The sequence below is a fragment of the Hyla sarda genome, chromosome 3, assembly GCF_029499605.1.
Source record: "Hyla sarda isolate aHylSar1 chromosome 3, aHylSar1.hap1, whole genome shotgun sequence".
NCBI lineage: Eukaryota > Metazoa > Chordata > Amphibia > Anura > Hylidae > Hyla > Hyla sarda.
Window position 1 is genome coordinate 429,343,591 of NC_079191.1, and position 27,780 is coordinate 429,371,370.

Consider the following 27,780-nt stretch of genomic DNA (forward strand, 5'->3'; position numbering starts at 1 on the left):
GACGAGCAGTGGGCTGGACATGTCACTAGTCCCCCACGCACTAGAGCAGCATGAGAACAACTTGTCAGCCTCCAACCCCCATCTCTGACCGGGGCCTCGGTGGTCACTGTACCGAGCGTCCGATCCTCCCCTCCAGCCTATGGCAGTCCTCTTGCTCACCAGAGGTGGGCACACTCCTGGCCACCTTCCTCGCTGGATCGCCTGCCGACGAGGCCTCTCCCGAGGCCGCAGCACCTCCACAAGACGCAGGCACCCTGACTTCACCCCTGCAGGCAGCCGTGCTGGTCGCCTCACTGGCCTCGAGGCCCCTTCCCTGCACAGCTGACGAAGGCCACGCCCCCCGCCCTCGGCCGTCACTCACTGGAGACCTGCGCCGAGACTGCCGGGGGAAGGAAGCAGGCAGACTCTCCCTCTCCGTCGCCCAGTACCTCGGCCCCCCCGGAAGTCCTCCCAGCACCCCCACCCACCGCGGAAGCCACAGAACGGGCAGGGGAAGCTGGAGGGGCCGCGTATGTGGAACCGGCTCCGGGCTGAGTCGCTCAGGTGCCCGGGAACGCCGGGCGCTCGCTCGCGTGGCCACCAGAGCAGCCGCAGCCGCCGGGGGGAACCCCACAGCTGCTGCTCCAACCACTCGGGGCCCCGCTGCAGCACCTCGGCCTGCACCTGTCGCATGATCTCCTCAAGCTGCGAAGCCATCGCTGGTGAGTACCTCAACTTTCCCTGCTGACCAGTGACTGACCCTGTTTCCGGTTCCTGTCCCCTTTTATAGTCTTCCTATCTGTTCCCCCACCCCCCCATTTTCCCGCTCTCCCCACTGACCTATAGTTAACCCCTACTTGCTCCTCATACCCCCCCTGTCATGTGCCCCCTCCTCTCCCATACTGTACTGTAGTCTGAACAAGCACCTCACACGCTGGCCGTGAGCGCATGGTCCCCTTACCTTCTGCTGCCGACGGGGCTGGGACTCGCATCGCGAGTCCCTTAGGGCATGCACGCACTGGAGCTTTAAGATTTAAAGGGCCAGTACGCTCATTAGTGTAACCACCTGTGGCTTGTTTATAAATTCCTCCTCAGTTCTCTGCCGGATCTTTGCTGCCTTGTGCCCTAGAGAAAGCGCTCCATTGTATTGCCTTGCCATGTACCAGATCTCCTGCTCTTGTGACTTGACCTTGCTCCTCTGCCGCCTGCCTACTGAACTCCTGCTACGTCCTGACTATGCTACTGTGCGGCCTGCCCTGACCTACTGCTATCCAGACTACGAGTTGCCTCATCCCTCCTGTGCCTCGCATCTCCTCAGCCGCCTGTGTGGTCGAGCCGTACCAGGGGTAGTGACCTGGGTGTCGCCTGCAGCTGCAAGCCCATCCTGCTTTTCGGTGGGCTCTGGTGAAGACCAGCGGCACCTTAGACTCCGCTCCCTGGTATGGTCCGAGTCATCTGCCACACAGGTTCAGCGGATCCACATACACCGGAGTTCCTGTCTTCAGAAACGTGAGTGTTACAGCACCAATGAGAACATCTACAGAAAACGCAATTTCCAATATTCAAGAACCAGATGACACCAGGGAACATATCCCTTTAGGAAATCAACAAGAAGAAGGAGACATACCCTCAAGACCAATACGCAGTGTAGACAGAAAGAAACAAGTCAGCTGGAAAAACCAACGGACACCGCACTACAATAATCAATCTGACAAATGAAACTTTCAGCGATGCCACAATATCTCATCTATCAAAAGGACTGAACTATTGTCTTCCCTCTAATTTCAACATGTTTGACTTTGAGATAGATCTATATAAAAACATACGCAAAATCAACCCAAAAAAGTTTTTTTGTAGATCTATCTCAGAACCGCATAATGTGAACGCTACCCTAGAAGACCCCATAGGTAATCAACCCACCTGTATTGGTCCTTATATATTAAACTATATACGCTAATATAGATCAAGAAGACGTAAAACTCCTACTAAGCCTAACATAGAAAAATGAAACAATTGAAAACCAAGAGGAAAAATATTTCTCAGGGGGAATAAAATCATCATTTTGCCCATTTATTACTCCAGGAACGAGTATAGACATTTTTTACCAACAGGTCCTGCAAGAACTGACTGCTCTAATATATCCCAACGCCCCAAAGAATCTAGAAGCTCAAGAATTAAAGGGGTACTCCCGTGAAAAACTTTTTTTTTTTTTTAATCAACTGGTGCCAGAAAGTTAAACAGATTTGTAAATTACTTCTATTAAAAAATCTTAATCCTTCCAGTACTTTTTAGGGGCTGTATACTACAGAGGAAATGCTTTACTATTTAGATTTCTCTGATGTCATGACCACAGTGCTCTCTGCTGACCTCTGCTGTCCATTTTAGGAACTGTCCAGAGCAGAAGAAAATCCCCATAGCAAACATATGCTGCTCTGGTCAGTTCTTAAAATGGACAGCAGAGAGCACTGTGGTCATGACATCAGAGAAATCTAAAAAGTAAAGCATTTCCTCTGTAGTATATAGCCCCTAAAAAGTACTGGAAGGATTAAGATTTTTTAACAGAAGTAATTTACAAATCTGTTTAACTTTCTGGCACCAGTTGATTTAAAAAGAAAAAAAAAAAAAGTTTTCCATGAGAGTACCCCTTTAACCCCTTAAGGACCGGGGGTTTTTCTGTTTTTGCATTTTCAGTTTTTTGCTCCTTGCCTTTAAAAAATCATAACTCTTTCAATTTTGCACCTAAAAATCCATATGATGGCTTATTTTATGCCCCACCAATTCTACTTTGTAATGACGTCAGTCATTTTGCCCAAAAATCTACGGTGAAACGGAAAAAAAAATCATTGTCCGACAAAATTGAAAAAAAAAACGCTGTTTTGTAACTTTTGGGGGCTTCCGTTTCTACGTAGTACATTTTTCGGTATAAATGACACCTTATCCTTATTCTGTAGGTCCATACAATTAAAATGATACCCTACTTATATAGGTTTGATTTTGTCGGACTTCTGGAAAAAATCATAACTACATGCAGGAAAATTAATACGTTTAAAATTGTCATCTTCTGACCCCTATAACTTTTTATTTTTCCGTGTATGGGGCGGCATGAGGGCTCATTTTTTGCGCCGTGATCTGAAGTTTTTAACGGTACCATTTTTGCATTGATAGGACTTATTGTTCATTTTTAAATGATATAAAAAGTGACCAAAAATGCACTATTTTGGACTTTGGAATTTTTTTGCGGGCACGCCATTGACCGAGCGGTTTAATTAATCATATATTTTTATAATTCGGACATTTCCGCACGCGGTGATACCATATATTTTTATTTTTATTTACACTGTGTTTTTTTTTTATTGGAAAAGGGGGGTGATTCAAACTTTTAATAGGGGAGGAGTTAAATGATCTTTATTCACTTTTTTTTTTCACTTTTTTTTGCAGTGTTATAGGTCCCATAGGGACCTATAACACTGCACACACTGATCTTCATCATTGATCACTGGTTTCTCATAAGAAACCAGTGATCAACGATTCTGCCGCATGAGGAGGCAGGTAGGGGCCCTCCCGCTGTCCTGTCAGCTGTTCGGGATGCCGCGATTAGCCGCGGCTATCCCGAACAGCCCGACTGAGCTAGCCGGCAACTTTCACTTTTAGCCGCGCGGCTCAGCTCTGAGCGCGCGGCTAAAGGGTTAATAGCTATTAGAGGCGGGTCCCGGCTTCACTATGACGCCGGGCCGCCATGATATGACGCAGGGTTACTGTGTAACCCCGCCTTATATCAGGAGAGCAGGACCAAGGGCGTACCTGTACACCCTTGGTCCTTAAGGGGTTAAGAGCATTACAAGATTTTAAAAAACTTAACAACTTAGCTATTTAAAGATCCGATAAGGGTAATAATATTGGGGGACATTTATCAATGTTTGCTTATGTTTTCCTTTTTTTAGTTATTTATTTCTTAAAATTTTTTGCTTATGTGCGACTTATTTATCAACTGGTTTCAGCCTGTTGATAAATTTCTTTTACGTAAGCAATTTTTCTTTTTTTTTGCTATGGTAGTGGCTTTTTCTGCTCCATGTCTGAGCTGGAGTAAATTTAGTAGGTTTTTTTCATGCCATGCGACTTTTTTTGCGACTTTCACACTTGATAAATCTCTGACCATTGCAAGTCAAAAATCGCTTTTTGCTTTGGTAAGCAAGATTTTTATTTTTTGCTTAGGACACTGCACAATCAAAAAGTCACAGAAAAAAAAGAGGATTTGCAAGTGCGACTTTTTTGCGACAATTTTAATAGAAAAAAAACCTACTAAATGCTTTGATAAATGTCCCCCATAGTGATCATGACACGGGATTACTATATAGAAGAATCTACACGGCAATTAAATATGGAGACAACATACACTAAATTAAAAACTGACCCAACATCAAAAATATTATCCAAAATACAGACATTTCTAAGACGCAATGCAGACATGGTCGTCATCAAACAGAAAGAAGCAGAAAAGCTACTACCAAAACTCCCCACCAAACCAGTATGGTATTTTATCCCTAAAACCCATAAGAACCCACCGGGTCGACCCATAGTGACGGGTATAGGTTCCACAACTGAACCACTGTCCAAATTCCTAGATTGGAAGTTAAGACCAACTCTTAACTGTATGCCGTCCTATTTGAAGGACACGGACGAGTTTTTAGCTACATTAGAGACTCTTCCATGGCAACAAAACTATTCTCTAGCATCCATCGATGTAGAGAGTTTATATACAAGAATTCCCCAGGAAAAAGGAAATTCTTACAAATTCTTACAAGCTCTCAACTTTGAAGATAACATGATTAATTACATTTGCAAAGGTCTCAAACTGATACTAACTAACAATGCATTTATCTTTAATGGACAGTGGTACAAATCAAAAGACAGGGACAGCGATATTTATCTTGCAGTATTAGAAACAGATATGGTGTTCACCTCTAGCAACCCATATAAACATAATATAAAAGCTTATTTACGCTACGTAGACGACGTCTTCCTTGTATGGGAGGGCACAGAAAAAGACTTTCACAAATTTCATCATGTATCTGAATAACAACTCCTACAATATGTTTTTCACCAGTCAGTACAGCGCTCTAAAATTAGAGTTTCTAAATGTGGCCGTGGAAATCGAAAACAACAACATAAAAACAAGCAGCTACCGTAAACCTACAGCTTCTAATGTGATTCTACATTATAACAGTTTCCACCCAGAACATATAAGAAAAGGGTTATCTTATAGTCAATTGCTCAGAATTCAGAAAATCAACAGTAATGATAGCATATTTCAAGAAACAGAAGAAATGAAGAAGTGGTTCCAGAATTGGGGATACCCCAACAAAATATTAGAAGATGCACTACAAAGAGTCAGAAAAATAAACTATATACTAAAAATAAACTAAAAATACAAAAAAAGAAAATGGAACTGACAGGAAAAACAAAGAAAGAGAGATTCGTCCTCTCTTTTAATTATAATAACTATTCCCACAAAATAAAATGCCAAAGAAAATTGAAAAAGAATTGGTTGAAAAAGTCTATCCCTAAAGGAAGCTACAAGTGTGGGTCATCTAATTACTGCAATTACATCCAGCAAGAAAATAAAATAAACATCGGAGGCAAAACAATCGTTATTAAAGATTTCATAAATTGCAGAATAAATATGTCATTTATTGCATAATATGCACTTGTAGAAGATTTTCTATTGGATCTACAGTCTGTCCTATGCATATTAGATTAAAGGGGTATTCCGGGCAAAAACATTTTATCCCCTATCCAAAGGATAGGGGATAAGATGTCTGATCGCGGGGAGCCCGCCGCTGAGACCCCCCCCCGCGATCTCCCTGCAGCATCCGCATTCTATGCAGGTGCTGAATCTCCAGTTTCGGAAACCTCCGAGACTGGGGACGTGACATCACGCCACGTCCTCTCCATTCATGTCTATGGGAGGGGGCGTGACGGTCGTCACGCCCCCTCCCATAGACATGAATGGAGGGGGCGTGGGGTGGCGTCACGTCCCCAGTCCCGGAAACCCGGAGGTTTCCGAAACTGGAGATTCAGCACCTGTATAGAATGCGGGTGCTGCAGGGAGATCGCGGGGGGGGGGGGGGGGGGTCTCAGCAGCAAATGTTTTTGCCTGGAATACCCCTTTAAGAGAACATATCTACTCAAATGGATCCCAAATGGATTATCCAAACCCGGGCTCAGGGAGGGGTAGGCTGCATTTACATCTCGTTTTTGCAAGACGGTTGCCGTATCCGGTTTCATTGAAAAAAAAAACGTATGGAACCGTTTTGCAAGCCGTATATATAGACATTTCATTGTAAACCGTATGCCAACCGTAACATCAGGTTGTGTACGTTTTGCATCATTTACGGGTTTAGAAGTTTTTTTTACGGTACATCATACCGTAGTCTACTACGGTTTTGTGTCCCGGTCAAAAACCGTATACGGTTATTTTAAAATGGAGTTCTATGGTAACCGTATTTGCTTACGGTTACATCCGGTTTGCACAATACTTTTTTTTTTTTAATTCAATAAAAAAAGAACTTTATTTAAAATGTTGACAAACATAAAACCGTATCCGTTTTTTTTTCAAGGAAAACGTATTCAAACGTATACAAACGGACATCAGTTTTCAAACCGTATACGGAGGAGGCATATATGGTTGAATACGTTTCGGTCCGGTTTGGAGACATACGTGTTTTGTACAGAAACAGGACAAGGGAGCCGTATTGCAAAAACGAGATGTGAATGCAGCAATGACCTTGGTGTTTTTATCAGATGAACAACATTGATATCGACATAATCCACACTTACTCACCTATTTGTATTTTAATGCATTTTCTTTATGTATCTGTCCTCTCTTTTTGATATATTATATGTATTCTGTAGCTTCATCTATCACTTTCAGTAACTATGCCATTCCAGTTTTTCCTTATTACTTAGCTGGATTCGCCCAAGAAGGAGGGTATTTCATCCACCCCCCGGAATCCTGGGACGAGCCACATGAAGCGCACGACGCGTGCGAAGTAGCTACCGCCGTCCCCGCCTGTCTGTTTCTCTTCCCACCTTGCTGCTATGAAATGGATTTTAATATGAATTAATAAAACATTCAAGATTTTAACCATTAAGACCCGGTGAGTGCCGCTTTCATATAACCTTTCTTAAGATTGAAGTTTTACATCGATCCTAGGATCACACCTAGGACCCCTTGTCTCTACATGTACCGTATTTTTCGCCCTATAGGACGCACCGGCGTATAAGACGCACCCAATTTATAGGGGCAAAAATCTAAAAAAAATTAAGATTCTGAACCCAACAGTGGTCTTCAACCTGCAGACCTCCAGATGTTGCAAAACTACAACTCCCAGCATGCCCGGACAGCCGTTGGCTCTCCGGGCATGCTGGGAGTTGTAGTTTTGCAACATCTGGAGGTCCGCAGGTTGAAGACCACTGGTATAGGAGGTAGTACTCACGTGTCCACACCGCTCCGGACCCGTCACCGCTGCCCTGGATGTCGCTCCATCGCTGTCGCCGCGTCCCCGTGGTGTCCCCGACTCTCCGGACGTCTTCTTCCCCGGGATCCACGCTCTCCGTCGAAGGAGAGCGCCGGCTAAGCAGGGGATCCCGGAACGAAGCAGACACCGAGGAGGCAGGTAAGGTCCTGTAAGCTGTTCGGGACGCCGCGATTTCACTGCAGCGGTCCCGAACAGCACGACTGAACACCCGGGTTAGTGTCACTTTCCCTTCAGACGCGGCAGTCAGCTTTGATCGCCGCATCTGAAGGGTTAATACATGGCATCACCGCGATCGGTGATGTCCTGTATTAGCCGCGGGTCCCGGCCGTTGATGGCTGCAGGGACCGCCGCGATAGGGGTGTATTCGCTGTATAAGACGCACCAACTTTTCCCCCCCCCAAAAAAAAAGAAAAAGTGCGTCTTATACGGCGAAAAATACGGTAACAAGCAGAGCACCTCCGGGAAGCACATGTAGTATGGCAGCAGGGTGTGTAGTGCAGGGCAGATGTTGTTACCCTAGCGGCAGATGGTATAAACCCCTTGTTTAACCTTAACCACCCAAAGGTATACCGCTGGATCCTGGGCTAGGCACGGGGCAAGGAAGACACCGACGCCAAGTTAGGGACAACGGTAGCTTTACTGAGGGTAGACAGTTGTTACAGTCTATATACAGTACAGCCAGGGCCCAAGGAGGTGACCAGTGACACAGAGACCTCGCAGGTTTGCTGGGATTTGTAATAGATAGGAGAATTTAGTGCAGGCCACGCTGAGTAGACAGAAGACTTGACTTGGCTGACAGGACAGTGACTTCAGCTTACTTGCACTTGACTTGGGGCTACAGGACTTGAGTTGAGGCTGCAGGACTTGAGTTGAGGCTATAGGACTTCACTTGAGCCTATAGGACTGGACTTGAGGCTGCAGGACTTGAGTTGAACTCTCCAATGCTCTGGACACACACACGACTTTAGTGGACCTCAGCAGGAAGCAAGAAAGGTAGACTAGCTCCACCCAGGGTTTATATGGGGGGAGACTAGCAGGGAGCCCATAGGTCACCTTTGGGGTCAGCTGCGCCCTTAACTCTTCCATTATAGCAGCCATTTCGGTCTCACGTTTGGCCTTCTTGGCCTGGGCTGCTGAGACGGGAGGATGGGACTTTCCTGGTAGGGGTAGGAGATGGTAACTAATGAACTGGACTAATGTTGGCCTGTCACCGAATAACCACTTGGGTAGCGGTGGAGACTGGGGCCGTCCTGGGGGCTGCTGGACCTGGGGCACTGGCTCTGGACTGGGGGCAGATGGAGGGGTAGAAAACGCAGCACCGGCCGGGGTACTCACTTTCCACTCTTCCATGTAGATCTCCACCCAGAATTCCCAGGTCCAGTGGTGTGGTGACAGCCTCACCGGCGACGGCTCTCTTGAAGACTTCGGCGTATCTTCCGCAGGGGTTGCAGGACAGTCTCCGTCATCCTCGGCCAGGGGGACTTGATAGAAGGTCTCCTCGGCCCCGAGGGAGATCTTCTGAAGATGGTCCGCTAACCCCTGGAATATGTGCGCTGTGGCCGCGGTGACTCTCTGGGTATCAAACGCCATCTTGGGACTCTCTGCTCAGGTAGTCTGCTGCGCATCCGCCATCTTTTTGCTCTCACCAGGAACTTCCGCAAGACTGAAGAGGTCGAGCTCCGCTCTGCTTCTTATATCGGTCTCCAGCAAAATGGCCGCCGGACAGAACTTCTTCATCAGCAGGGCCTGGGACCAGAAGTGACTCAGTGGTCCGTCCTCTTCTTTTGCCCCCCCTAGCAACAAGGGGCAGCAGACCTTACAAGGTCTGGCCATGGCGGGATCCTTTCACATGCTTTTCTTCCAACAGATTAACCCTTTCAGGTATGACCGCAGACATCTTGGCACGTAACATTGCTTCAGTATGAATTTTGCACATAATGTTCACGACTTCAGAGTTTTCCTCAATAACAGATGACAGTCTTTTCTTCACCTCCCCCTCTATTTCACAAGCGCCTCGGGGAAAACACTTTACACAGACAAAGTCTGTGGCATAAGGTACACACCCATATCATGTTCGTGACGCCAAAAGTTGTGGTATTGGGGCCGGGTGTGTTGTGCAGGGCAGATGTTGTTACCCTAGGGGCAGATGGTATTAACCCCTTGTGTTCGTGACGCCAGGGCGTGGTTTAGCCTTAACCCCCCGAATGCATACCGCTGGATCCTGGGCTAGGCACGGGGGCAATGAAGACACCGACGCCAAGTTACGGACAACGGTAGCTTTACTGAGGGTAGACAGATGTTACAGTCTATGCAGTACAGCCAGGGCCCAAGGAGGTGACCAGTGACACAGAGACCTCACAGGTTTGCTGGGACTTGTAATAGACAGGAGAATTTAGTGCAGGCCATGCTGAGTAGACAGAAGACTTGAGTTGACTGACAGGACAGTGACTTCAGCTTACTTGCACTTGACTTGAGGCGGCAGGACTTGACTTGTGGCTGCAGGACTTGACTTGTGGCTGCAGGACTTGACTTGTGGCTGCAGGACTTGACTTGTGACTGCGGGACTTGACTTGTGACTGCATGACTTGACTTGAGGCTGCAGGACTTGACTTGAGGCGGCAGGACGTGACTTGAGGCTGCAGGACTTGACTTGAGGCGGCAGGACTTGACTTGAAGCGGCAGGACTTGACTTGTGGCTGCAGGACTTGACTTGTGGCTGCAGGACTTGACTTGTGGCTGCAGGACTTGACTTGTGGCGGCAGGACGTGACTTGAGGCTGCAGGACTTGACTTGAGGCGGCAGGACTTGACTTGTGACTGCGGGACTTGACTTGTGACTGCATGACTTGACTTGAGGCTGCAGGACTTGACTTGAAGCGGCAGGACTTGACTTGAGGTGGCAGGACTTGACGTGAGGCCTCCACTACTCTGGACACACACTAGAAACGACTTTACTTGACCTCAGCAGGAAGAGATGGAAGCTCCACCCAGAGGTTATATGGGGAAGACTAGCAGGGAGCCCATAGGTCACCATTGGTGTCAGCTGGTCACTGGTACCTCCTGGGTAACAATCACATGGTACATTTATTAAAGGTACAATACACAATATAATACATTACCTATTTGCATAGGGGGAACAACTGCAGGGGGCCCTGGGAACACTAAGGGACACTGCCTGACAGGGCGGGGAAGTTATGGGGAAACACCATCCTGTACTGGGCGACCACACATACATACTACCTCCTGCTACCTATATTTTCACAGCGTTTACCACTCACTAGTAGTAGCCGACTCCTCACCCTTTCTTCATGTTTTGTATCACACCAGTAAAGGTCCACATCTTGGAGATCACTGTTGTATAAAATAGATGGGTTGGCGATACAAACCCAACCTCTAGTCCAGTGTTTCCTATTTCTGAACCAGGGTGGCTCCAGCTGTTGCAAAACTACAACTTCAAACATGCCAGGACAGCCAAATGCTGGGGGTTGTAGTTTTGCAACAACTGGAGGCACACTGGTTGGGAAACACTGGCTATGCTGTGACACATCATCCTAGGTGAATCCAGGTAAGTTATCCCCAGTATTAACGGTAGGTAACGACCAGGACCAGATGCTAATATCGTCCAGTTCTCCTGTGCAATGAAGTCCTTGAATTTTCTCTCTTACTCCCTCTGGAAGCTTCTACATTTCAATTTTTATGCAAATTTTCGCATGGAAAAAAAAGTGAATGAACATAGCGAATATGCCAATAATCGTCAATATATTTGCGAAATATTGCGAATTCAAATATGGCCCCTGCTGCTCATCACTAGTAGGGATCGACCGATATAGATTTTTTAGGGCCGATACCGATAATCTGTGGAGATTAGGGCCGATAGCCAATAACTTATACTGATATTCCGGTATAAGTTATCGGTTATTTATCCCCCCCCCCACGCGACACTGCTGCAGATCATTGATTTAAAGCAATGAACTGCAGCGGCTATTGCGGAACCAGAGACTGCCGCCGCCACCCGCTTCTCTCCCCCTGCCTTTCCGGGGGTCCTCCTGAGTCCTATCACCGCCACCGCCCCTCCCACCGCCGCACCCCCCACTGCACCGCCCCGGCCAGAGACCACCGCTGCCCCATTGCCTCCCCCATCCCCGGTTTTATAATTACCTGTTCCCGGGGCCCGGGATCCACGCTACATCTGGCTCCGGTGGCGTCCTCCTGAGCTGTCACTGTGTGCACTGACGGTGACGTCGCGTTGAGGACGTCACTCGTCATTGCGCAGCGCAGAGCGTAACACAGGACACAGCAGGAGCCAGAAGTAACGTGGACCCAGTCCCCAGGAACAGACAATTATAAAACCGGGGATGGGGGAGGCAATGGGGCGGCGGCGGTCTCTGGCCGGGGCGGGGCGGTGGGTGGTGCGGCGCGGTGCGGGGCATTATCGGATTATCATCAAGGTAATTGCCGATACCGATAACGCCCAAAATCGAGAATATCGGCCGATAATATCTGCCAAACTAATAATCGATCACTAATCACTAGTAATGTGTAGGAGAACCAGATTTAAATTTTGTGCAGGTAGACATTTTCCAAAATTTCACTCTTCGCATACATCAAAAAGCTAAGTTAAGTCTAGGCTGGTGTCGTTTAGGGACTTTTTGGTGGCTTTGCGCCTATATGGACGGGTTTAATGATGAACTGCCCCATTTTGTGAAAAGGCGCAGTTCATAAAACCCGTCCACATTATGCGTATTGCTATAAATAAATAAAACAAAATGTATGCAAATCGCTGTCATAGTAATTACCTCCAGATGTGGTAGAAGAGCAATGGGGCGTTCAGTCCTAGTGTTAACCATTCCTCGGCACATAGGAACATTATGCAGAACAGGCTGTGAATGGAATATTCCGGAAGCACCAGCTAAAAAAAAATAGATAAAAGTCATAAAGTATTAAAGAAATTGAAGTGGTATTCCGACAATAGTTATTTATGGCATGTAGTTTAAGGATATCCCATCAGATAACTGGTGCACTTATCTTACGAGGGAACAAGCTTCCCATTGTCTGTTGCGCGATTGAGCCTATAAAACTTAGGGCTTGTTCACACTAGGGATCGACCGATTATCGGTATGGCCGATATTATCGGCCGATAATCACGATTTTGGGCATTATCGGTATCGGCAATTATCTTGCCGATAAGCCGATAATGCCCCGCCCCCGCACCGCCCCCACAGCACCGCGATCGCCACCCCCTCGACCCGCCGCACCGCACCTCCGACCCACCGCACCGCGTCGCACCCCCCACCGTGATGCTAGGCGGTATACCGGTATGGATTTTTTCCCATACCGCTATACCGGTCGGGCCCCTCCCCCACCCTCCGAGTGAATAAAAAAATTAAACTTACCCCTAATGGGGGTGGTCCAGGCCATCCTTCCTTCATGTAGTGTCCGGGGGCGTTCCGGGTGGAGGGTGGTCCGGTCCGGGCTGTCCTTCTTCTCCCACGGTCTTCTTCTCCACTCCGGGCAGGCTCCGGCCTAGTACGCTGCATAGACGCCGCTACACCGTGACGTCAGGTGCGTCACTGCGCAGCGACGTCTATGCAGCGTACTAGGCCGGAGCCTGCCCGGAGTGGAGAAGAGGCCCGCCGGAGAAGAAGGACAGCCCGGACCGGACCACCCTCCACCCAGAACGCCCCCGGACACTACAGGAACGATGGATGAATGGCCCGGAGCACCCTGGCAGGTAGGGGAGAGAAGCGGGTGGTGGCGGCGGCGGCCTATGGCCCCGCAAAAGCCACTGCAGATCATTGATTTAAAGCGCCCGCTTTAAATCAATGATCTGCAGCGGTGTCGCAGGGGGTTAAATAGCCGATAACTTATACCGGAATATCGGTATAAGTTATCGGCTATCGGCCCTAACCTCCACCGATTATCGGTATCGGCCCTAAAAAACCGATATCGGTCGATCCCTAGTTCACACTGCAATTGTGCTCCGGAAAAAATTCTGCATGTCCTATTATTTTCTATGCTTAAAGGGGTACTCCGCCCCTAGACATCTTATCCCCTATCCAAAGGATAGGGGATAAGATGTCTGATCATGGGGGTCCCGCCGCTGGGGACCTCCACAATCTCCCTGTTGCACCCAATATTCGTTTAGAGCGTCGGGTACAGCATCGGGGGCTCATTATGTCACGGTCACGCCTCCATGCAAGTCAATAGGATCAACCGTTGTTGTCAGTTGTGCTCCGATCTGTTCTGGGTCCCGAAAAAAAATTTGGACCCAGAATGGAGCAGTGTAAATCATCCTTAGTCACAAAAGTTAGAAGTAGGGGGAAGTCATGTCCCTGGCACACTAAATTATACACCACAGAGGGTTGAGGAAACGGATGAGCTTTCGCATATGACCAACTCTTGACCATGTGGTGGCCCAGTACAGAAGTGGCCCTTCTGTACACTGTTGGTCCTATCAGGTGGACTCAGTCCCAGTCCCCTGGCCTCCACACTTCTCAGGACTTTCATCACTCCTTCTGTAATATAAAGAGTTAATGTACAGGGTGGGCTGTTTATATGGATACACCTTAATAAAATGGGAATGGTTGGTGATATTACTTTCCAGTTTGTGGCACATTAGTATATGTGAGGGGGGAAACTTTTCAAGATGGGTGGTGACCATTGTGGCCATTTTGAAGTCTGACATTTTGAATCCAACTTTTTTTTTTTCAATAGGAAGAGGGTCATGTGACACATCAAACTTATTGGGAATTTCACAAGAAAAACAATGATGTGATTGGTATTAACGTAACTTTATTATTTCATGAGTTATTTACAAGTTTCTGACCACTTATAAAATGAGTTCAATGTGCTGCCCATTGTGTTGGATTGTCAATGCAACCCTCTTCTCTATATACTGCTATATACTACTATATACACCGCAGGAGAAATGCTAGCACAGGCTTCCAGTATCCGTATACACTGCTATATACTACTATATACACCGCAGGAGAAATGCTAGCACAGGCTTCCAGTATCCGTATACACTGCTATATACTACTATATACACTGCAGGAGAAATGCTAGCACAGGCTTCCAGTATCCGTATACACTGCTATATACTACTATATACACTGCAGGAGAAATGCTAGCACAGGCTTCCAGTATCCGTATACACTGCTATATACTACTAAATACACCGCAGGAGAAATGCTAGCACAGGCTTCCAGTATCCGTATACACTGCTATATACTACTATATACACCGCAGGAGAAATGCTAGCACAGGCTTCCAGTATGCGCATACACTGCTATATACTACTATATACACCGCAGGAGAAATGCGTGCACAGGCTTCCAGTATCCGTATACACTGCTATATACTACTGTATACACTGCAGGAGAAATGCTAGCACAGGCTTCCAGTATGCGCATACACTGCTATATACTACTATATACACCGCAGGAGAAATGCGTGCACAGGCTTCCAGTATCCGTATACACTGCTATATACTACTGTATACACCGCAGGAGAAATGCTAGCACAGGCTTCCAGTATCCGTATACACTGCTATATACTACTATATACACCGCAGGAGAAATGCTAGCACAGGCTTCCAGTATGCGCATACACTGCTATATACTACTATATACACCGCAAGAGAAATGCTAGCACAGGCTTCCAGTATCCGTATACACTGCTATATACTACTATATACACCGCAAGAGAAATGCTAGCACAGGCTTCCAGTATGCGCATACACTGCTATATACTACTATATACACCGCAGGAGAAATGCTAGCACAGGCTTCCAGTATCCGTATACACTGCTATATACTACTATATACACCGCAGGAGAAATGCTAGCACAGGCTTCCAGTATCCGTATACACTGCTATATACTACTATATACACCGCAGGGGTCCCCCACGATCTTGGCTGCAGCATCCCAGACATCCGATGCCCGGAGCGAACTACGCTCTGTGCCGGATGACTGGCGATGCGGAGGCTTGTGAGGTCACTGCATCGCAGTCACGCCCCTTCCCATAGACTTGCGTTCGTTAATAGGGTGTGGCTGAGGGTGATGTCATGAGCCTCCGGCACTGCACCCGACACTCTAAAAGAAAGCCATGTGCAGCAGGGAAATCACGGGATCGCAGGATCTTATCCCCTATCCTTTGGATAGGGGATAAGATGTCTAGGGGAGGAGTACCCCTTTAATACAGGGTAATGTAATTGAGCTACATTTGCCAATGGCCAATCGCTGTCCAGACATGCTGGGAGTTGTCGTTTTGCCACATCTGGAGGGCCACAGTTTGGAGACCACTGGTATATGTCATCTATGTCAGGTCACCATGAGAAGCTGAAATTGTCTCCTACTTAGAAGTATTTTTTAAGCCCTGGAGTCATAGACCGAGCGCGCCAATTCCCCTGGATTAGAATACCAAAATACTGACAGAAACATTACAACTACTCAACCTAATGATGAGATACGTACAGCAGCCGCCTACACTATGACGGGTCTATTATGTATAATACATGAGCCCATCATCCCAGATACAGGGCTTTGTGGGGGGAGGAACTTTATTTCGTACATGAAATTACTGACACAATTATGACGTCGCAATCAGCAATGTTCATCTTCTTGGTAGGACTTCTGATTAACTGCTTAATAGCCGGGGCAATTATGGCCTTAAAGGGGTACTCCGGAGGGGGGAAAAAAATTCAAATCAACTGATGCCAGAAAGTTATACAGATTTATAAATTACTTCTGTATAAAAATCTTAATCCTTCCTGTACTTAGTTGTGTAGTTCTTTCCAGTTTGACCACAGTGCTCTTTGCTGACACTCTTTTTTATTATAAAAGTACAAAACACAAAACAAGTTCATTTCACTGTAACAAAATTAACAAAACTGAACATAAAAACAAACTATCCGTCTCAAAATAACAACTTAAACCTTCCTAACCGGCCAGCCCAGATAAACCAAAAATAAATGAATAAATAAATCATTACCTACTATAGTCCAACACACACACACACACACATACCTAATGAACATAAATAAAGTTTTCCTCGCTTGGATCAAAAACTAAAAATATCCAAACTAGGAAACATAACCACACTCCCCCCCCCCCCCCCCCCTAAAAACAAAAATATGGCTAGCTGCCTTAACAAAAATAATATAATACTATAGTAACTGAAAACTGGTCCGACTGCCTTTCTCTCAAAATAATTATGACATTATATAAATAATAATAAAAATAAAATAAAATAAAAAAAAATAAAAAATGTAAATAAAAATACAAAAAAAAAAAAATTCCCACTATACATAAAACCATACAGAATATACATACCAAAAAAAAAAAAAAAAAAAAAAAAAATAACACAGAAAAAAAAAAAAAAATAATAAAAAAAAAAAAAATAACACAGAAAAACAACCTATACTAAACTATCCCACCACCCCCTCTGGACATGGGTCAGAGTCCATAGGTCACAGTTTTTGTCCACAACTGACCCATACCAGACCCCCAAAATAGTACCCACTGCAACAGTCCAGTCCTGGGTACACACCACCACCACCCCCCCCCCCCCCAAAAAAAGAAACCCCACCCAACCTAAAATACACCCCTACCCACCTAATGTAAACAGAACAATATATACAAAACAATATATACATAGTCTACAACAAAGCAATATTAACAGTACAATACACCAAAACCACAAGGCCCAAGTTTGGTTGCCTGCAAGCCCTTTACAATCCATCCATAGAAAACAAAACAAAAGGCTAAGGTGACATGCATAGCCCCCCACCAGGAAGAAGGATGGCAATCCTGATAAAATTAAATTTAAATTCCTCTCCCTATCAACCTCTAACCCTATCACTATCCCTTCATGAAACTGACCCTATACTCACCCTAAGATATATACACTATCCCTGGCCAAAATAAGGTACTTCACCTTAAGGGCCTAGTACCTAGGGCACATCAAAAGAAAAACCTCTCCATAGGAGAGAAGCCCTACTGGTACCAAGACTGCCATACTCCAAAGACCTGATCTTCCCGAGGTCACCAGTGATGTTCCTACAGACCTCCACCTCGGAGAGGACTTTCTGTTGGGTCGATACTAAGCACCGTGCATTCCATGTGTAGTACCTAACCACTAAACTAACTAAGAATAAAGTGCCCCGGTCTCGGCCACCCAGGGACCTGAATGCCCCATAAGCCCACTCCGGATAGGTAAGGCCGGCAAGTTGACTCCAGTTGATGGAAGCGCCCACCCGGTTGTAAACCCCTATATTAAAGGGACAATGAAGCAGGAAGTGGTCCATGCTTTCCAGCGTGTCCCCGCACTCTTCTCGGGGACATCCCCGGTCATCAGAGTTCCTACACTTCAGGTTGTCCCTTACATATAGCTTCCCCTGAAAGCAGCGCCAGGCCAAGTCCCAAAACTTCTGGGGGATCCTTTTCATGTTCAAAAGATACAACCCCACCCTCAGATCCCGACCTGGGCAGTCCCTGAGCGCCAGAGGCTTCTGGAAGTGGGTCAACAGAACCCGTTTGTCAAGGAACTGCCTTGACTGGGTCCTGATCTCCCACACTCCCAGACCCCACCGGCGTATCGCCTTCAGAGTCGGGGTAGCGTAAGCCGGAAGATATCCATGGGGTGTACGGAGGTCCTTCACTCGCCCTCCTCTCTCCCATTCCTGGAAGAAAGGCCGAAACCATTCCCTGCAGGAGAGTACCCACGGAGAAGCCCTCTCTGACCAGAGGTTTGCGATGTTAGCTTTCAAGAAGGTGTTCGTAAAGAACACCACAGGGTTTACCATAGATAAACCCCCTAGTCTCCTCGTGCGGTACGTAACCTCCCTCTTGACTAGGTTCATCCTGTTCCCCCATAACAGTTGGAAAAACAGGCTGTAGATCCTAGTGTAGTAAGCCTCTGGCAAGATACATACACTGCCCAGATAGATAAACAAGGGGAGCAGGTATGATTTCATCAGGTGTACCCTTTCCCTGAGGGTCATAGACCAACCCTTCCACTGGTCCACCTTCTGAGCGGCATCCTGGAGCTTACCATCCCAGTTTTTGGTGGGATAATCATCTTGGCCGAATGTGATGCCTAAGACTTTTGCTGACTCTTGGGGCCCTGGAAGGGTGTCCGGGAGATCAAACGTGGGGTCTCCCCCTCCCAGCCAGAGACTCTCACACTTATCCCGATTGATCTTAGACCCGGATGCCTCCGAGTAGCGGTCCACCTCCGACATCACCACATCGACCTCCTCTCTTGAGGAGACGAAAATAGTGACATCGTCAGCGTACGCCACCACTCTCTGGGCGACATCCAGCTCCGCCAGACTCATCCTGACTCCCGCCAACGGCCCACAATCTACCCTCCGGACGAAGGGATCGATTGCGAACACGTATAAAAGCGGGCTAAGAGGACAACCCTGACGGACTCCGGAACCCACCACAAAAGAGCGGCCAGACCACCCGTTCACCAGCGGGAAACTCTCTGCCCCTGCATACAAGATCTTAAGCCAATTAACAAAAGTAGTTGGTAAGCCATATCTCAGGAGGACGGACCATAGGTACTCGTGGTTCACCCGATCAAATGCTTTGGCCTGATCCAAGGACAGCAAGTACCCCTTCCAGAGACCTGCACTACTCCGCTCCACTGCCTCCCTGACACTAAGGACAGCACTTAAGGTGCTTCGGCCTGGAAAAGAGCAGTGCTGAGCCCCCGAAAGGAGCCGGGGTGCAAACTTCACCAGCCGATTAAACAATATCTTAGCCAGAAGCTTCCTGTCCGTATTGAGAAGAGCTATGGGTCTCCAATTCTCAATCCGGCTAGGATCTTTACCCTTTGACAGAAGAATCAGGGCTGACCTCCTCATTGACTTTGGCAGAGTGCCCGAGGAGAGACACTCATTGAATACCTCAGTCAAGAGGGGAGCTAAAGACTCCTTAAAGGTCCTGTACCACTCGGATGTTAAGCCATCCGGACCTGGCGACTTCTTAGGGGCAAGCCCCTCGATCGCCATTCTCACTTCCTCTTCCCTGATTTCTTCTGCCAAAACATCAAGAGAGGGGTCTACCCCTGGCTCAGGAATGGTTTCAGTCAGGAAAACCGACATCCTGTCTCGATCTAGATCCTTCCTTCCCAAGAGGTGCGAGTAGAAGGATCTGACAACCTCCAAGATCCCTGATCTGGACCGATTCAGAGATCCTGTACTATCAATCAGTCCTGAAATGACTTTACTACTCACTGACATCTTACAGTTTCTGTAAGGGTCGGGCGAGCGGTACTTCCCGAAATCCCTCTCAAAAACCAAAGATGTGTGCCTATCGTACTGACACCTCATCAGCAAGGACTTCACTCTGGAGATATCCTCTCGGCTACCTCCAGTCGAGACGAGAAGCTCGAGTTTCCTCCTCAGACCCTGATACAGGCGGTACCTGTTCAGGGACCTGAGGCTCGAGAGCTGGCGGAAGAACCCCGCAACCCGCTTCTTGAATATCTCCCACCACTCTGACTTACTACTACATAGGCCCAGTAAAGGTACCTGGCTCTGAAGAAAATCCTCAAAGGACTGTCTTACTTCCGCTTCCTCCAGGAGGGACGAATTCAGCTTCCAATAACCTTTTCCCATCCGGGGGGTCTCTGAAACATTCAGGGAAAACAAAATCATACAGTGATCGGAGAACTCCACCTCAACCACGGACACTACGGAAGAGACAGCTTCCTCCTTTAAATAAAACCTATCTATCCTAGACCTGCGACTACCTTGATGATAGGTGAAACCCGTGTGGCCTGAGGGGCTCCGGATGTGGGCGTCCTCTAGGCGAGCTTCTCTAGCTATGCTAATCAGTGCCACACTATCGCAAGTCAGCGGACCATTGGAGCCTCTCCTATCTTGGGACCTCGTGACATTATTGAAGTCCCCTCCAAAGATCACTTGCCGACTCGTAAAAAGAAAGGGCTTAATCCTCATAAAGAGATCTTTACGGCCCCGCTTAGTTTGCGGGGCGTAGATGTTAATGAGCCGGAGCTCTTGTCCCTTCATGAAGACATCTAAGATTAGGCACCTCCCCATTTCTAATTCAATAACCCGTCGGCATTCAACAGGAGCGGTAAAAAGGACCGCCACCCCACTATACGGCTCAGCCGCAAGAGACCAGTGGGAGGGACCGCGCCTCCACTCTCTTCTGGCTTTTACCAGAGAGGCTAGATCTGACAACCTGGTCTCCTGTAAAAGGAAAATGTCGGCTTCAACACGGCCGAGAAAATCAAAGGCTGCGAATCTAGCCGTATCTGACTTTATACTGGCACAGTTAATAGATGCCAGCGTCAATGGGGTGAGTGCCGCCATACAGGGTGATTAAATTAGACGGCCACACCCTTTACTTTCTCTTTCCCTTCTTTTTTGCCCCCTCATCCCCCGAAGAAGACGAGAGGGCAGGACCACTCTTGGATCTTTTTTTACACTCCGATTGATCCATATGGTCCCCGTCTCTGTCCGGCTCCGGTCTAGCCCTGCCCTCTGAGGAAGGTGCCTCAACAGGACAGGGCCCAGTTCCCCCCAGAGGCTCCTTCTCCCTAGGCACCCCGTCCTCACCTTCCCCCTCCAAGGAGGGGGAGGAGATGGTATCGAGGACGAGGTATCGGTTTGACAGGTCAACCAGAGGGGGGGCAGTCAGGCTTCCGTTTTGGACCTGGCCCGTAGTACAAGGAACTTCAGAGGGCTCTGACCTCTTCTTTCTCCCTTTCCTTTTGCCCTTATCTTTCTTTTTGGGCCTCACCCCACTTTCCTCATCCACACTTTCATAGTGGGAGGAATCGGAAGGGTCGGCCATATTGCCTTTCTCTCTGTGAAGTCTCCTGATCTCCTCATCCAGCACGTTCTCTTCTAGGGCTTCAGCGGTTACAGGGCCAGCTTCAGGAGCAGGGGCTAAAGCTGCCCCCGTCACCTGGGCACTCTCCAGCTCCCTACTCCTTCTACGATTTTCCTCCCGCCTTAGTTTGGCGGGGCCCTTTTTCCTCCTCACTAGCCCTGTTGCGCCCCCATCCCTGCCCGTACCCTCCCCAGCCGAGGCAACTTCGCAGCTCTCCTCAGCCGGAGCGGCCGCCGCACGGGCGAAGGCGCTAGGACAACGGCTAAAAGGGTGCCCGAGGACACCACACAGGTGGCACCGGATCTGCCTACAGGATGCGGCCAGATGACCCACCCCACCACACAAAGCGCAGACCTGCACAGTACAGGCTGCGCTAAAGTGGGTGGGGCTGCCACACCTGTGACAGACCTTGGGTTGCCCCTGGTAGAAGACCTGGATCCTATCGCGTCCAAGGAAGGCGGCTGACGGAATGTGGGCAACTGTACTCCCTGAACGCTTGAGTTTGACGGAAAACGTCCAGGCCCCGGACCAGATCCCGTGCTCATCCAAGTTTTTCTTGGGCATATCCGTCACATCCCCATACCGACCAAGCCAGGTCATAATGTCATAACAAGAAAGTGACTCGTTACGGGTCAAAACGGTAACTTTCTTGACAGAGTTCTGACGGGAAATCGCCTTGACGGCAAAATCCCGCCAGCCAGGCTCGTTCTTTGCCACTTCGTAGTTTGACCAGAAGAGTTCGAGACCCTCTGGCCGTACGAAACTGACATCAAACTCGGATGAACCGTAGGGGTGAATGAGGGCAAAGATGTCACTTGCCCTGAATTCCATCTGAAGGAGGAGCTCAACCACTTTAGAGCGAGGTGGGCACGCATCCTCGCCCCTCCAAATCAGACGGACCACATTCCTACGGTTACTGTCCTGCCCGGTTGTCGGGAGGGACCAGACCACCTCCCCATTCCGCTCTCGGAAAGCCCCCAAACCGTGCCTCTCTATCCAGAAAGACAGGTCGACCTCACCCCTTCCCTCTACCTGGATCGACCTGTCGCCCCTGCGTAAAGCCTCCAGGAGGCGCTGTTGCAAGTGGCCTCCAGAGCCGGACAGAGATGGGGACCCCCCTGAACCCCCGGCAGTGACATTGGCATAGCTCCTAGAAGCAGCCACTACCGGGGGGGCAGCCAGACCAGACCCAGACCCAGAACCGTCAGTACAGCCACTCACACCACTACTCCCATCTTTATTCCCATTCATACCCGACTTTCCACTCTTACCACTACTAGTCCCACCATCATTCACTCCACTTACACTCCCACATGCACTCCTCTCATCCACAACACTACTACACTCAGCATTCTCACATCCTCCACTCATTACCTGCCTAACAGATTCTGGGCTGGCTGGGACTTGTAGTATAGCTGGTTTAATAATGTTCTTTGCTTTCTTAGCTGTTGCTGGGGTTGACGCCAAGGGCTCCTCCTCCATGGGCGATGTCCCTTCTGGAGTCTGGAGCTGCCCCCCCGGGCGCACCCCAGCTCCGCCCACACTCTCTGACACGCAGGGAATCCCCACCGTGCCAGCTGTGCCCGTCCGCACGGGCTCTGCAGCAGACTCTGACGCCCGGACACTCCCCTCCCTCACAGAGGAGTGCCCCGCAGCGCCCACAGAACATATAGTACTCGGAGGACCGCCCCCTGAGCACCTGGACCCACCATTCTCTGCCAACGGCGCCTGGACACTCCCCCCCCTCACAGGGGAGTGCCCCGCAGCGCCGGTAATGCCCACAGCACTCGGGGAACCGCCCCCCGAGCACGCGGCGGCATAGCTTGCCTCGCCACTTCCCACCATGAGCCCATCCTGCCCCTCCCTACCGGCAGGATGGGTGGGCTTCACATCTATTGCGCCTACAGCCTTTTCAGACGCCATGCTGTACCCCCCTTGCTGGCCCCGGTCCATGACAGGAACGGGGTCTGGCAGTTTGGGGGGCCCAGCAGCCTGAACCAACTTCACAGCTGGCCCAGACTGCTTGAATGAATGAAAAACAAAAGATACCGTTTCCTGAACTTTCTGCTTCTTCCTTTTTTTCACTACATCATTCTTGCCAAGATCTTCACCAAAGGCAAAATCCTCAAAGCGGGTAGGTGACTCCTGCTGCACAATAGCTCTCAGCAAACCCCCACTAGCTGCGTCCTCTTCACAGCTATCCTCCATCTCCCCATCACTGGAAGGTAACGCCACTTGATAGGGCTCTGGGTAGCTATCTTGGGGGGGCTGGGGGTCACATGCACCAGGGGCAGCATCCCCCTCACTCTCCACAGCTTCACCTGACTCTCCATCACCTTCCTCCTCTCCATCTTCCTCCTCACTGCTGTCCTCATGGCTGTCTGCACATGCATGCAGGTTTTTAAATCTTTCATTGTTAGTAAGTTTTTCCTTAAAGAACCCTGCATCCTCAGCAATGTTCCTTCTGGCCTCCTCCACCTCAGCCACCTTTGCCTTAAGAGCCCGCACCTGAGCAGTAAACTTCTGCCTCTTACCTGCAGAGGCATTGTCAGCCTGGTAGCGTGAAAACTTCAGGTCTTCCCTCAGGCTCCTAAGTTTTCTTCCCAACTCTTCATACTCCGCCATCTTGGATTGGATCCGTGACCCATACATCTCCAGAGACTCCCTTGGACCCCGTACCCCCCATTGCTGGGGTTCAGGGGTAGCAGAAGGTCCGCTGTTCTTGGCTGTAGCCTTGCGTCCTTCGGGTTTGGACGGGGGAGCGGGCTCCGCATTTCTGCGGGCCCTGCTGGAACGCCTCACCCCGACCTTGGAACCGGCTGTAGATGCTATCTTCCCCCCTCTCGCCAGCCGGGAACGAGAGGTAGAAGCCCGAGACTCCCTTGGCTCCATGCAGGAAAGCTCTCCCCAGGGGCCTGCCACACCCCTGGGAAGGCAGGTGAAAAACGCTGCTTCTCTCTGTGTGGAAGTCTGGAGCTCAAAGGAGACACACCCGACAACTTCACACACTGAAACTGCTGTGTTCACAGGATGTGCTCTCTGCTGACACCTCTGTCCATGTCAGGAACTGTCCAGAGCAGGATAAGTTTGCTTATGGGGATTTGCTCTGGACAGTTCCTGACATGGACAGAGGTGGCAGCAGAGAGCACTGTGGTCAGACTGGAAAAAACTACACAACTTCCTGTGGAGCATACAGCAGTTGATAAGTACTAGAAGGATCAATAATTTTATATAGAAGTAATTTACAAATCTATATAACTTTTTGGCACCAGTTGATTTGAAAGAAACAAATTTCATTGGAGTACCCCTTTACATGAGTCGTATAGTTTTGGACTGAATGAAAGTGATACTCCACCCATGGACAATCTTTGCTAAAAAATGAGGACAGTCCTCAGGGGTAAATGAAACATTACACAGTGTCCATTCACATCAATGTGTTGTGTGTTTAGTAGAGGACAAGATGGGTCCTCCAGAGGGAGACGCTCTTTATCACTGCTCTCTTCTTTGGTCAAGAGATGAAGATCCTATACAGGGGATAATAGAGTATATGAAAAAATGGGTCTTCTAACCTAAACAGCCACTATTTTGGATCTCAATGTTTGGGTAATTTAAAAAAAACTTTTGATAGGACATGTAAAAAGTTTTGATCTGCTGGGGTCTGGGTCCACCACCGATCATTAGAACAAGCTAAGTGCTTCTCTACTCTTCATGGTGCTGGATTCTATATTGATCCAGTAAGAAAAAACGTATCCTGTGCATAGGGGAAAGGTGTCTGATCGCTTGGGATCCTGCTAGCACCCCCTTACTATATCCAGAACCGGGCCCTGGCACTCAGAGAAAGCGGGTGCTGCAAACAGCACACGCTCCATTCATTTCTTTGGGAGTCCAGAGATCCCCGAATGCTGTACCTCCAATAGAAATGAATGGAGCAAGTGTTGTCCCTAGTCCAGCCTCCTTTCCACAGAGAGGTGGACCCAAACCAGTTAGTCTGGATGAGGCCAGCTACAGGTAAGTCATTGTCCTATCACCTGAGACAGTGTGCAGTGATTACGGCACTGTACAGAGGTTTGAGGATTATGCCCTAAAGTTCATCTCCAGTCCACACTGTGAAGTCAAAGGGCTCAAGTCTTCAGCTCCAAAAAAGAACTGTTTTAGCCAGAGGAAATAAAACTGAACAAGGACTCCTCTGCATACGATAATCTGTTCAGTGACCTACATTGGAGTTTGTGTTGTGTGGCTCAAATGTAACCCTTTATGCCCTATACACAAAGTGTAGGATGCACACAAAAGTCTGTGAATAAAAGGTACAAGTATTTACACCACAGTAAACCAACCTGTGTAGGCCTTCCATGGTATAATAGTAGAATACAGGCTAATAGGACTGTATTTTGTCTGCAATCGCATCTACATTAGTAATTTCACTTACACATGCGAAAAGTACACTAGGACCTTCTCATTCAGCACAACTGCTGTGAATGCAACTTTTAAAGGGACAGTGAGCAAATATTTATTAAGCTTTAAAGGGGTACTCTGGTGAAAAACGTTTTTTTTTCCTTTCTTTTAAATCAACTGGTGACAGAAAGTTAAACAGATTTGTAAATTACTTCTATTAAAAAAAATCTTAATCCTTCCTGTACTTATTAGCTGCTGAATACTACAGTGGAAATTCTTTTCCGTTTGAAACACAGAGCTCTCTGCTGACACCTCTGTAAATTTTAGGAACTGTCCAGAGTAAAAGGAAATCCCCATAGCAAACATATGCTGCTCGGGACAGTTCCTAAAATGGACAGATATGTCAGCAGAGAGCACTGTGCTCATGATGTCAGCAGAGAGCTCTGTGTTTCAAAAAGAAAATAATTTCCGCTGTAGTATTCAGCAGCTAATAAGTACAGGAAGGATAAAGATTTTTTTAATAGAAGTAATTTACAAATCTGTTTAACTTTCTGGCACCAGTTGATTTAAAAAAATAAATAAATAAAAATAAAGTTTTTCACCGGAGTACCCCTTTAACCCTAAAAATGATCTCTGTTTTGGACTTGATAGAGGGGTCCTTTGGAAAAAGAACATCACGAAATGTCGCCTTGGCCAAAATGTTATTCCTGTTGCAAGTTCCATCACCTATGAGAGTGTGTAGTGATCAGGGCACTGTACAGAGGTTGGAGGATTACGTCTAAAAGGTCATCTCCAGTCCATGCTGTGAAGTCAATGGGCTCAAGTCTTTAGCTCCTAAAAGAAGTACTGTTTTAGCCAGAGAAGAATAATGCTGAACAAGGACCCCTCTGCACACAATAATCTCTTCAGTGACCTACGGTTGGAGTTCTGTACGCCCTCAGACGCACACAACAGTGAGTAAAAAAGTACTAGTATTTACATCACAGTTAGCCAACCTGTGTAGGCCTTCTATTGGACTGTATCCTGTCTGCAGCCGCATCTACATTAGTCATTTCCCTTACACTAGAAACTTTCCATTCAGTACAACTGTGAATGCAACTTTTAAAGGGACAGTGACCTAATACTCATTCATCTGCTCTTAAGACTGTAACATTCCAGAACATTCGTTGAAATACAAAGTATGTCCGGCACCACGACAGCAGATAAAATAATGAGCCATGCCATGACTAAGGGCATTGCTGCCCGAAACGCGTAGGTTATTACGTTCTGCCTGTATTCTATCATTATTTATTCCTCAATAAACATACTTTGTATTTTTACATGTCTGTGTGGAAGGGAGACACTACCCAACAGTCTGGGCACAGGAGCAGAGGAAAGGATACCACCCAAATGAATACCGCCGGATCCTGGGCTAGGCATGGGGGCAAATAATGACTCAAACGCCAAGTTACGGAACAACGGCATCTTTACTGAGTCAGCCAGATGTCCTGTCCCTGTCTAAAGTCCCCTCAGCCAGAGTCCCTCCATTTCCATAGGGCTCTCCTGCAGGGCTTACCCCTGGTCGCCTCACATAAATTGTGTGGATATATTGTTTAATGTATAGGAAATATAAACGTTAAGGACCTTCCCAGGTCATGTGATATACAGTTGTGATGTACAATTGTTTAAGGACCTTACTGGGTCATGTGATGTACCCAGAGTTCACTAGGTTCAGGACTTACAGGTTTGCTGACCAATGAGCTTAGTCCAGCCCCCTATTATATAAAGGGCTGTAGTCTGTAAATTCTCTCTCTCTCATCTCCTGGATATCAAGCAAGCACAATCAGCATAACTTCATTCAATTCATCTGGGCCAAAGCCTGAAAGAACCAGCAGCCACTAAACCGTGAGTTAACAAGCTCAACCTATCAAATCCTGTGTGACTACTACCAGCTAAGAATCTTATAATTAGTAGCACAGTGACCTGCTCAACAGCTCATTATACAAGTCCCAGCAAAACC

General features: G+C 47.9%; 1 protein-coding gene across 2 annotated transcripts in view; it reads right to left on the reverse strand.

Moving 5' to 3' along the window:
- Positions 1 to 27,780, reverse strand: part of CNIH3 (cornichon family AMPA receptor auxiliary protein 3) — a 134,753-nt gene that overhangs the window by 13,924 nt on the left and 93,049 nt on the right. For both annotated transcript variants that reach the window (XM_056568459.1, XM_056568458.1), the window contains one exon: positions 12,313 to 12,425. In XM_056568459.1, the coding sequence (XP_056424434.1) occupies positions 12,313 to 12,425 (113 nt within the window). The remainder of the gene's footprint in view (positions 1 to 12,312; positions 12,426 to 27,780) is intronic.